Source organism: Nycticebus coucang, chromosome 9 (assembly GCF_027406575.1).
Source record: "Nycticebus coucang isolate mNycCou1 chromosome 9, mNycCou1.pri, whole genome shotgun sequence".
Classification (NCBI taxonomy): domain Eukaryota; kingdom Metazoa; phylum Chordata; class Mammalia; order Primates; family Lorisidae; genus Nycticebus; species Nycticebus coucang.
The window spans coordinates 93,789,189-93,801,875 of NC_069788.1; the positions used below are offsets into that span (position 1 = coordinate 93,789,189).

General features: G+C 45.2%; 1 protein-coding gene across 6 annotated transcripts in view; it reads left to right on the forward strand.

Moving 5' to 3' along the window:
* The window catches only part of TTC7B (tetratricopeptide repeat domain 7B), a 265,477-nt gene that overhangs the window by 208,253 nt on the left and 44,537 nt on the right, over positions 1–12,687 (forward strand). For 4 of the 6 annotated variants that reach the window (XM_053601954.1, XM_053601957.1, XM_053601956.1 and 1 more), the window contains 2 exons: positions 1,632–1,682; positions 9,814–9,954. In XM_053601954.1, coding sequence (XP_053457929.1) covers positions 1,632–1,682; positions 9,814–9,954 — 192 coding nt within the window. The remainder of the gene's footprint in view (positions 1–1,631; positions 1,683–9,813; positions 9,955–12,687) is intronic. The other 2 variants (XM_053601955.1, XM_053601958.1) reach the window with 1 other exon arrangement.

A 12,687-nucleotide genomic window follows, 5' to 3' on the forward strand; every position in this document is an offset into this window, starting at 1 on the left:
ACTGTGTAGAGAAACTGAACAGTATTTTAGTCTAATCCTGTTTTTAAATAATACTGAAATATTTTAAATCTACTTTAGGGAGTTCCAGAACCTGTCAATTAACAACAACAATAACAAAAATAATGCCCTGTATTATAATGAAACACTGGTTGGTAAAGTCCTTAAATGGTACCGAAATAGGGATCTCACCAGGAGAGTCCATCCTTGTTTTCTCCCACTCATTTATTTAATGTTCACTTTACTGCCAGCATTGCCAGAAAATTTAATCTCTATATCCATGATTTATAAGGGCTCATCTTTGTTCCAAATGCTCAGTTATATGCTGAACAAAAGCTCCTAAGGGGAAACATTGCCAGAGAGAACTGCTTTCTCTAATGTGCTCGTCTTTGGGATGGCTGGTCCAGTGCGTTCAGCTCACACACACACAAAGCTGGGCAGACACAAGGTAATCATTTAAATAAACCATTCAAACCAAGAAACACTCTGACTTTCTTTATCTGCATATTAAGTGTTCTGAACTTTAATGACAATCCCAGTTTTATGAAATAGAATAGGAAGATAATGTTTATAAACTGCTCATGTTGTTTTTAATGTACTTCTTAAAATAGACTTTTTCTCTTAATACAATGCCATGGGGCAATTGTCAACTTCAGTTTTTCCAAAAAAAATGTTTTTTACCCTGACTTCTGCTGAGTTTGTCTTCGTGGGATCTTACTGTTCTAGAATAACGTTTTATGTTCCCACTGCCCAGTTCAGTGCTGTTTGCACAACAAACCTCCCTACCAGTGTTTGTCGTGTTGTTTCCTGGGAGCCCCGTGTTCCTTTGAAGACTGAAGTCCTAACTCTTCCATTGAGGCCCTTTACATCAAATTAATTAGTAAATTGTTGGGGTAATGAGCCCCCACTGGACTTTCTGCTGAATGTAGTATAGCCCGAGCAGTGCTCAGTCGCTGGTTGTTTGCGAAGCTGGGAGTCATGGATCCATCCTCAGGGATTGCCTGTCCAGGACCAGGTGTTCTAACTAAAACTGAAGCTCCCATGAATCCCACTCCCTCCACTCCCCACCCCAGCCAAAGGTGTAACATTTACTTAGAGAGGCAGAAGACATATTGATAAATGTAGAATGTCTTGATTAAAACTGTAATTAATTTAAATCCCAACTCCTGTTGGGATAAGCAGATAGCGAAGGCCTAAAGCTTTGTGAATTTCTTCCTCCAACTGTTTGACTTCACAGGAATGAAAACTAGCCCAACCCTACAGGCTGTTGGAATTATGATGAGGGTTAATGTGTGGAAAGACCTGAAACCTGCTTGTTTGATTATTTTTCCCTTCCCTGTGGAATTTCCTGCTCTGGAAACAAAACACATTACATGAATTGGTCAGCTTTCATGTGCTCAGTGAACATTTAAATGGATAGGGGAATGCCCAGGTGGCCTTCCTTTGATGATAAAAAAAAAAAAAAATTGTTAGTGGAAAAAATGTGTATCACTCTTGAATGGAAATCTGATTCCAGACAGCCAGACTTACAGTTGGAAGGTTATTAGAACTCTCTTTGCTTTGTAGCCTTAATTTTGATTTTTCAAATGTTTTGTTTCTTGGTTTTAATTTTTGGTTTGATTTGTTATTCCAAGGCAACTCTCCAGAAGTATACTTTCATGGTTTTCCTTCCCTTTTTTCAGTTAGTAAGTAGTTTACCAATCTGTTAACCCTCTGAGGGTCTCCAGAATCACACTTCTCCCCACCATGGAATGTGCATTGTGGTTGTTTTGAGTATTGGGAATGTTGAGATGATGTGGATGCTAAGCTGCCACCTGCTTGCCCACTTTGCCACCTGGAGCCTCCCCCCCACACCCCCCCGAGATTCTAATGCATCTGGCACAGCTTGGGTTCATGTACTGAGGAGGCAGTATTGATCTGAGAAGGACTGCAAAAAAGGCATGGCAGGAAAAATGCCCAAGTTAGGGTGTGCAGTGGGTAGATGAGAGCCGCTCTGGCACTGGGGAAAGCTCCTCCGCAAGGTAGGTCACCCATACATTGAGGTCCAGAGAACCAGTTGAATCTTGAAATTCCTTTCTAGGGCAACCATGATTGTTGCATAGAAAACAAATTCTGATAATTTCCCTAAAATAAGCTAAATAGACATCACAAAACTTCAAAGGACACTAAGCAATTCCCTGCTTTAGGTGGTATTCTTTTAAGCCATTAGTGAATTATCACATTTTCAAATGGTATTTATTAGACCACTGATTATCTTGGGTCAAATATTTTTGGGCAGTAGTCCATCTCCTGCCTAGAGAGTCATAGTTCACATTAGCACATTAAAAGTTCTGAGAAGTTCTGCAGTTTAAAAAATTTAAGACTGTCTTGACTTTATTTGACTTAGTCTTCCCAAACTAATCAATCATCTTTCCACCATGTAAATCTTTGTTCCATGGTTTGCATTTTGAGAAATGCTGGTGTTGTGTATGGTGATCCAGCACGGCCTTTATCTCAACCGTTAGCTTATGGCAAATAACAGAGGAGTTGATTGCCCTCTCTGAAATCCAGCTCAGCCTAGATGCGACATTATTTCTAGCTTTATACCAGTCCATGACAGGAGGAGGCATGTTTTGGTATTGTTACCACATTAGGTGCTGCTTTTTTTTTTTTTTTTTTTTTTTTTTTTTGAGACAGAGTCTCACCCTGTTGCCCTGGGTAGAGTGCTATGGTGTCATAGCTCACAGCAACCTCCGACTCTTAGGCTTGAAAGATCCTTTTGCTTCAGCCTCCCGAGTAGCTGGGACTACAGGTATAAGCCACAACACCCAGCTAGTTTTTCTAATTTTAGTAGAGATAGAGTCTCACTCTTGCTTAGGCTGGTCTCAAACTCCTGAGCTCAAACAGTCCACCCACCTTGACCTCCCAGAGTTCTAGGATTACAGGCATGAGCCACCACAACCAGCTAGGTGCTTTTTAAAAAAGATTTCACTACCAATTGCCATTCAATATCGAGGGCCAGTTCTACAAAGGAACCAGGAAACTCATTTAGTCTCTCTGGGCCTTAGTTTTCGTTATCCATAAAAATGTAAATTTAATAATTATTCTATTTGCACATGGCTTTATGACTTGGCAGTGATTGATCCTGGTTTTAAGGTCCAGTCAGGTGCCTTTCTCCCTGAGTTGCCGCCTGAGTAGCTGTGGCTCCCAAAGGCTTTCCAGGGCTGCAGGAGAGGACTGTGCAGGGCTCTCTCCTTGCTGCGGACTGAGGACCCCAGGCACACCCCTGCCTGAGTGCCCTAGCAGTTTTCTTTTTGTGAAAAAATATGTGATTATGTCTTATTCTCCTATCCAAGAACATGTTCAAGTCAAGAACATGACTTGGGTTCTTGGCTCAGTTTTTCCTTCCACTCATTCTGGAGAAATTGCTGCTCTCTTTAGTAGTAAGTCCCCAGGAAAAGGGAATAAACAGATTAATGAAAGATATATCTCTTAAAAAGACTGAGAAATTAAGTCAAGATAGTAGTGGGGTTTGTTTTTCTTTCCATTATAACTAGCATTCTATTATTGACATTGCTTTTTCTATCTTTCAAGAATGTGTATCTTGATCAGGAAGTGACTAGTTAGGGGGCATATTGCAATCTTTGCTCCTGCTTCATAGAGTAAAGTAGTTTTTACAACAATGACGTGTGTGAAAACATCACTCCATGACGACGCCACCATTTTTGAGGGGTGGCAATTTTAAAAATTCAGCCCAGATATATAACCTCTTCTTGCAATTTTAATTAAACTAAAATTAATTTAATATAAATCCCCTTAATTAGTTCTGTGGTATCTTTCTTTAAACAAGATTGAATGGAATTGTAGGAGATGGACAAGTCCACAGTAAGCAGCCCTCAGAAGTGGCAGAGACTGTGTCCAGAATTATAATATCATCCCAACCCAAGAGGCTTTCCCTGACTCTGCTGTCAAAGACAGAAGGCAGCCCCCTCCCCCAGGCAGAGCCCTGCCCTGCAGCGGGGAGGGTTTGGGTGGAGAGGGGAGCATCTGCCCAGTGTAGTCCTCCAGAAGGTACTGTCTCTAGCCCAGAGCCACCATCGGCGGCTCACTCTGACAGCTGGCACCTTCCTGCATGCTTGTAAACAGCTTCCCTCCACGCTTTCCGTGTGTCCACCCGGCCCTGCCAACACCGCCAGCAGCATGCTGTGCCGGCCCCCGCATGCCCACTGGTGATGACATACCCCAGTCTCTCCCTCCCATAGTAGGACCCTTCTCTAAAGCTTTCCCTGGATAGAGCTTCCCCACTTGAGGAGAAGACTCATCCTGTCTGGTTTAAACTATGCTTGATACTGTTAAAGATCACTTGGAAATTGTGATCTCATCTCGGGGCTGTGGATTTAGCTGTCCTAATCTATTCTCGCTCAGTGAAACAGTGAAGCACCTACTAGAATGGTGACTAAAGTGATTTATCAGAGGAACCCACACACGGGAGACGTCGCTGTCAGTCAGACTGGGGGGGACGCCAGCAGCTCCCCGGGAAGCTGCTGCAGCCCCACCCTCACTGCACACAAGGACCAGAGGGGAGATGTGGAAAGGAGGAGGAGGAGAGCTGTGGAAAGGAGACCCCAACCCCAAGTCACCTCCTCAGAAAAAGGAGGCCTGCCCCACAGCAAAGATAAAGTTGCCGTAACTGCATCTTTAGAGGAGTAGAGTATGTGGGGGGTGTTATGTTAAAAAGCACAGAGAAAAGACACCTAATTTGGGGGTTGAGATGAGCGCGGAGTTTCACGTCTCTTCCTCTCCCTTCAAAAATGTCAGACAGTTACCACTAGCTCCCCAGCCTCCTCCCCTTCCGCAGTCAACTCTGAAAACATTATGGCTGTTCAAGCACAGGTGTGGAGACAGGTCACTGGGCTGCCAGCAGTCTGCAGTGTTGGACTGATGTATTTCCAAGTCCTACCTTGAGAAACAAATTCTTTTCCTGTTAAAAATGAATTTTTTAAGGCAAAGCTCACTGGCAGAATGCTGAGTCATTCAGCTTGCTGCTCAGTATTCGATGGCGTCTTCAAGAGATGAAACTGCTGCTCGTTTCATAATATTTTAATTGTGTGCGGGGCACAACTTCTAAGAACTGGAAGCTGAATAAACTCTGTTGACAGATAATACAGAATGATCTCAGGACTAAGGGAAAATAAGTACAGAGATTCCTTAGCAGCAGCTGACTTCTGCGTGCCTCTTACTGGAGTGGCTCAGCTACTTTCCAGAAAAATGTGGGGAGGGCAGGTGTCGGCTGCTGCAGCATCAGACAGAGAGAATGTGGCTGACAAGCAGAGATGGGACTTGGGGCATGGCCACATGATCCATCACTCCCCCATGTTCATGCCTGTGAGAAAGCCGAGTTAATTCTCCAGGGCTGGGAAGCAAAGAGCTGCCCAGAATCCTGACAGCCTCATGTGAGATGATCTCCTAAGGTCTCTCTTTTGGTACACGGTTTTTCTTGCACATAATATACCATAGCTGTCCATTGCTCCTGACACTGGGATGCTTGCCAAGTCAATAGGTGACTCCATCTGAGATCTAGTTCATCTTCTACATGCTATGAAGACTTGAGGGAAGAATGGTGGGGTCCTTCAGACCAGAGCCACTAATGCCACCATAATGTGAAAAGGGTAGCTGGAATATCATGTATGCCATTTATTCAGCAACCTGGTATGAAAATACAGGGCTACCAAGCATAACTAAGCCACTTACTTTGTTGTGCCTTTTGCTCAGCAAAATTAATGGCTCTATGATCCCTTTGAGTGATGAACTATGAGTAGTGAAATAGGCTCATAGGGCTGTGTGAAATTGACTGTCGATGTCAATGTCATGTGCATTGGAAAGTCTTCAGCTGCAAAGGCAATTTGAGCTAGCTGTTCCCAGTGTCCTACTTGTGCAGGGTTTCTCAACAGGCTTCAACATGTGATAGGAGTGTGGATCAGAAAAACTCAGGAGGGGGTCCAGAGCTTGGACTCACAGTGCCCTGAGGTCAGTGGCCGTGGCTCCCAGTCCCCTGGCTCATGGAGAAATGCCTTTGCACTGCAGTCCCTGGGTCTTCGGCTGCCTCCTCTCTCCCCATCCTCGCACACAGTGGTCCAGAACCCAGAAGGAAACCCTGTATGTAGAGAGCACAGGGTTGTTTCAGGTGTGTTAGGTAACCTTGGCTCTTGAGGATCTAAGTGGGAAGGCCAGCAAAGCCATGGGCTGGAAGGAGTTCTGATCACCTTGACTACAAAGCATCCTGTGCCCCTGCACCATTCGGGCATTTAGACCACAGACCCTGGGCTAGGTTTTAGAGTAAGTGGATTTTGCGGTGGCTTTGCAGAGCCTCTGTGTCCTGTGAACAAGGGGAAGAGGCCCATGGTGTCCCTGGGGCAAGCACAGTAGCTGTTGTGCAGCACGCAGCCCTCAGAGTGCTGGGCACTTGTCAGTCAGTGTGACACAGCGAGCACAAGGAGTCAAGGAGCACAGCGGTCCAGGTGCCTCCTTGGCTTACCTGTTGAACCTGATTATTTGGAGATTTATTTCTCCAGTGTCTTGGGTTTTAAGTTGGAAATTTATCCTGTATTTTTCCTCTAATTCCTTTTAAGTTGGAAATTTATCCTGTATTTTTCCTCTAATTCCTTTTGGAAGCCACAGGCTGTCCATTTCTTCTATAAGTTAGCAGTGCTCTTCATCCTCATGTACAATGCAGGAGCACATTTTTAAAGAAAAGGGTTCTTTAAAAATATGTTAGTTACAGTAAGTGTTTCTAGTTATTTACCAACATAAATAAAAATTCAGTATCTATGTTGGCAATTACCATTTCAGTTCTATGAAACAGAAAGCTGTAGGTTGTTTTGATTTATTATTTGATCCTCTATACTCATATTTATCCTCTCCCTACCTCCCGCAAGCAAATACTAATTCAATGGAAGACCTTTATTTGATGTGTTATTGCTGGGAATAGTAGATACTAACTGTTATTGTTATTCATCTGTTATTACTAATGAATATCTCAAGGTCCTAATATCCGTCCCTAGTTGAGATCCTGATGGCTCTCTGCCCTTGTGAAATGTAATGAGGAATTGACTAGGAAGAAAAAAATTATTTCTGATAAACCTCAGAATGTTCCCTGTATTTTAATGGGTGAGTTACATTGGAAGGGGTCACTAAATGATGTCCAATGTTTAATTCTAACTGTGTCGCTGTCATTTTTAGTCCAAATTGTCAGAAGTGAAGACAGCTGCACTGAACAGCCTTTGAGACTGAAAGTTGTAGCCTTTGAGCCCTTATTGGGGAAGACAACTAGAGCACACAGACATGTGTCCAAAAGAGGGCACCACCCTTTTCCAAATAGCACCTGGCGTCGTGTCTGCTGACAGTGCTCATTCGTTCACGCCACAAGCGGTTACCTGATCCCTAGTATGCACCTGGCATACCCTGAAAATACCCAGATGGAGGACAAAAATCCCCGTCTTCTAGAACCATGCAGTCTAATAAGGGAGATACTTATATCACCTTTAAAACATGTGGTCTGTACAAGGATAGTGGCATCCCCATGGGAGCACTGAGGAGCAAGGGTCTCACTTGCTGCCTAGAGAAGCAGAGGAGGAGCTGGTTTGAGAGGTCAGATTTGGAGTCAGTCCACTGTTTGCCATCTCCTGACTGTAGGCTTTAGGTGGTTGCATCACCTCATTAAATCTCAACTCGGTCATCTAAACAAGGCAGATGACATTGTCACTGGCCACTATGACTTTGCTGGCCACTATGCCTAAAACATGGGGTGTTCTCTAAAACAGATGACCTCTACTGCTGTCATTGTCATCTGACAGACCTTATTTGCAGTAAATGCTGAGAATTCTTTAATTTAATTGTGTGTAGATATCACAAAAAGAAGGAACTTTGGCAGTAGTTTTTATTAATTTATTTGTGGCCCAAACAAAAAAGTTGATCCTAAAAGCAAAATTAAACCCTCTAAAAGTCACAAGTCCTTATGGCAAAGGATTTATAGACACTGGGAGAAAACTCATAGAATTTTTCTATAGCATGGCTCAGTGCCCGTAGCACAGTGGTTGCAGTGCCAGCCACATGCACCCAGGGTGGCGGGTTAGAACCTGGCCCAGGCCAGCTAAACAACAACAACAACAAAAAATAGCCAGGTGTTGTGGTGGGCACCTGTAGTCCCAGCTACTTGGGAGGCTGAGGCAAGAGAATCGCTTAAGCCCAAGAGTTGGAGGTTGCTGGGAGCTGTGACACCACAGCACTCTACCAAGGGTGACAGAGTGAGACTCTGTCTCAAGAAAAAAAAAAAAATTTTTTTTTCTACAGCAGTAATTTGCTATTGTTATTTTTAAATGAATTAATAACTAAATATTTTAAACATGCTTCGGTTTTAATTTCTAATATAAATATCAATACATTACCCTCAAAAACAATCTCTTTAGGGACTTCAGTAGTTTTTTAGAGTCTGAAGGGATTCTGAGGCCAGAAAGACCGAGAATAAAATCTTCCTGGAACTCTATTGCCCAGATGACCATTGGGCTACGAGGAAGCAGGAGCGCTCAAGCTGGCCCAGGTACAGACTTCTCTTGACCAGATGTTAATAACACCTGCTTCCCGACCCTCTGGGTGAATGGTTCTCTGCCTTAGCTGCACTTTGGGACCACGTTGGGTAATTAACAAATAGATGCCTGGCCCCAGTCAGCCTGGGGTGTGATTGGACATCATGATTGTTTAAACCCCAAGTGATTGTGATGTGAAGTGGAGGTCGAGGACCACTGTTCTAGGTAGTCTGTGAGAAGGTAAGCCAGGCGCATGACAGAATACAGCAACGTGGACCTCCAGATTACAGACCTCGTTTACTTAACTGATCATTCCTACTAAAAAGTCTCAGGAAAACTAAATCAAGCCCTTATTATCAGAGTTAAAATATTATTTTCTATTAAAAGGTTACAAACAAAATAAGACCGAAACTTTCTACAGCAGTTTCATCATTTCGCTATTTAGATTTTTTTTAAATAGTAGTTAGGCATACTTTGTCTAAACCAGGGTAGATTGTTAGCCAAACCTTACAAGTCCCCTAAGTCATAATGCCATCAGTTAGAATCTTTCAACTCAGCCTCAAGTTCCTCGTGGGGCAGCTGTTAACCCTCTCCCAGGGGCTTATTTCTCACAGTCCTTGGGGTGCTGTCGGTCTCTAAGAACACACATTTGCTTATACACACAGCAAAGCGTGCTGCTTCTACAATTTCTAAGTCATGTCCCAGAACAGGGTTCCAGATCTAGGGGTGTTGCCCACCTTTCAAAGGCCAGACTTGCACTAATGAAGAAGGGAGTTCTGGGGCTGTCTCGGACATGGCCAGACATCTATTCCAAGTCCCATCCCAGGAAGCGAGTAGAACTCCTCCCCCTCCCCACCATTTAGTTTCTAGGTTTAGGCCCGTACAGGGTGACGTCTCTTTGTGATATGTCCCTTTGTAGTGTGTCGTGTGTGCCATTTTTTAACACTTGTATCACGGCCGTGTATCTAGCTGTGCCCCTTCCTTGCCCCTGACACTCACACTGTGCTGGGCTGAGCTCCTGGAGGGAGCATGTGCTGTGTGTGTTGAGGAATAGAGTAGCTAAGGCAGAGGCCGGAAATTAAGGTTCCAGGCCAAAAGGACTGTCTGCATTTCTTCATGGATGGTAAATCCTAGGAACACAGGGGGTGAGGGGTGTGTGTACGCTCCGCACGCGCATCTATGTGGGTGAGGAATAGCTGGCGGGCTGCCTGGGTCTGCCCTTCCACTGCTGATCAGTCTTCTCCAACCCTCACAGGCTCTGTCCACGCCACATCCATAGCAGCCTCCAGAGTGGAGCAGGCACTGTCAGAAGTGGCCTCTTCTCTGCAGAGCAGTGCCCCCAAGCAGGGCCCACTACACCCCTGGATGACGCTGGCCCAGATCTGGCTCCACGCAGGTACCACTCTGCCCCTTCCCCCAGCTGTGCCAGAGTCTGCAGGATGCTGTGGGCAGGTGCCTATTTAGCCCACGCCCCTCAGCAGGAGAAATCCAAGCTTTCGCAGTCGCTTCCTACTACTTCTCTGTAGGAACCATGAGTTACTCTGTATCTCCCCATCCCGACCCTGCCTCAGTACCCTGGCAGAGCAGGTATCCAGGCAAGATTTCCTGAGTTGGACTCTAAGGATGGAGTTTGCTGTATAGGGTGCAGGGATGTGCTGCAGAAGGGCCAGAGAGCCACACCCCACGCTATCTGTGGGTGGCTTGGGTGGAGTCCCAGCTGTGTTGCTTACCACCTGGTACACTTGACTTAAAGTCTCTGTGAGCCTCAGTTTCCTCATCTGTACAATGGGGTAAAGAGTAGATCCTATCTGCTGGGGTTGATAAAGCACAGTGCCTGGCACATCTTGTCAGTGAAGTCTTGGAGTCCCTAGGAGAAGGAACAGGAGATGTTGATGACACAGATATCTTTTTTTTTTTTTTTTTTTGTAGAGACAGAGTCTTACTATACTGCCCTCGGGTAGAGTGCCGTGGCATCACACGGCTCACAGCAACCTCTAACTCTTGGGCTTACGCGATTCTCTTGCCTCAGCCTCCCAAGCAGCTGGGACTACAGGCGCCCGCCACAACACCCGGCTATTTTTTGTTGCAGTTTGGCCGGGGCTGGGTTTGAACCCGCCACCCTCCGCATATGGGGCTGGCGCCCTACTCACTGAGCCACAGGCACCGCCCAGACACAGATATCTTTATCAAAGTCAAGGAAGGAGCAGTGTGTTTGGCATCCCTTCCCTTCCTCCCCATAGCTCTCCTGGGGATCCACAGAGGGAGACAGGTAGCAGCAGCCTCTGACCTGGCAATCAGCCCATCCCCACGTTCACAGGGTGGTCTGCTGGCTCAGCGATGTTTCTGCATAGCTGGAAAGCCCACAAATAAGTCCAGCACACAGACATTGCAGCAGTGAGGATCCATGATAAAGGGCTTCTAAGCAAATGATGGCTGTCTAATTTACTTACAAAGTTATATTTCAACATAACAGGCAACTTCTGTCCCTAAAGTTTTATCATGTCATCTGCACGGCCCTAACTGGGCCTTCTCAGGCTTGACTCAAAGGTCCATGGCAAAAGCCTGAATTTGGCTGAGGAGAGTGCTTATTATCTCTCAGTTGTCCTTCTGTTTACTCCTTCCCTGCCAAGGCTAATAGTGTGATGTCCCACCTTGTTTGACACCACTGGCAGACCGGCACATATGGAAACATGGTTGGATTTACCTGGCTTTGGCATACCACGAGCCCAGCTCAGTCAGCCTTTTTTGTGTTGGCATCTTTAATTGAGCCATAACTACTACCATAAATTAACAAATTATATTCTTCTAAGCAGAAGTACCAAAGAGGGGTGATTCATGAACGTGCAATTGTTCTTCCCTGCTACAGACGCCTGCAGTATTTGGCCTCTTACCCAGAGAGGTGCCAGATGAGCTGGCTCTGAGGGCCTGGGAGCAGGAGTAACACCTCCTCCACGGTGTGTGTGTGAAGAGGCCGGTCCCCAGCAGAGTACTGGTCCTGTCCAGTCACCCCCTACCCCCACCCCATGAAGAGAAAGGCAGGGAGTATAGTTCAGTGTCTGGGCCAGGTGAGCCTGGCTGAACTTGGAGGGCTTGTATAGGAGCAGAGTTGCCTTTCAAATTGGGCTTGAGTATGAGTCTTTGAAGGGCAACATCTACAACACTGGAAAGGCTGGCAATTGTCCCTCTTGCTGGAACTAGCCCCAGCCTGGCAGGCCGTGCTTCTCTTGCTTGTTTCTACTGAGAGTCACAGGAGGGCTTTGCATGGTGTCTTCCTGCCCCCTGCCCAGTCAACCAGGGACTTTTCCCCTCCTTGCATGGCCTACCGTGACACTTGTGAGGAAATTTTGTAGCTGCTTATTAAAACATTGAAAATCTTCATGGCTAAAATTCAGCTTGGAGGTACTATCCCTGAATTTTTATACTAACATATAAGATCCATTTCTTGCTGTTGGAGACCAACCTGGTCAATATAGTGAGACTTCGTCTCTACAAAAAAATTTTTAAAAATCAACTGAGCATCTGAGCATATTGGTGGGCACCTGGAGTCCCAGCTACTCAGGAGGCTGAGGCAGGAAGATCACTTGAGCCCAGGAGTTAGGTTGCAATGAGCTATGATTATACCACTACATTATATATATATATATATATATATTTCACACACACACATATATATATATATATATCAATATTTTCATATGGAATCTGTGTTTCCCATGATATGATACTTAGAAAGCAACTACTTGGTCTCTTTTCCTGAAAGTTCCAAGTATCTTCCACTGCCATTTGTATATACACTGTCTTGTAAAGAAGGTCAGAAGGAGGTTATTCCCCCCCTTTTTGCTATAGGGAAACCCAGCCTAATGGAAGTGAGCGCTTTCGTAGTCTTGCTGGGCAGAAGTCAGAGGAGCTCAATGCAGACGTGTGATAAGGCACCTCGAGGCGTGGCTGCCTTAGAGCGCAGACCACTGTTAGCTTCACACAGTAGTTCAGCAGTGCAGCAGGGCCTTTCCCAAGCCTAGCAGCTTCTTGGTGCCCATCTTTCAATTTCCACATTGGGATGGCAGCTAAAAATGACTTTGCGGTAGGTGGTTAATTTCTGCTTGTTACTTACTAATAATTATAGCTTTCA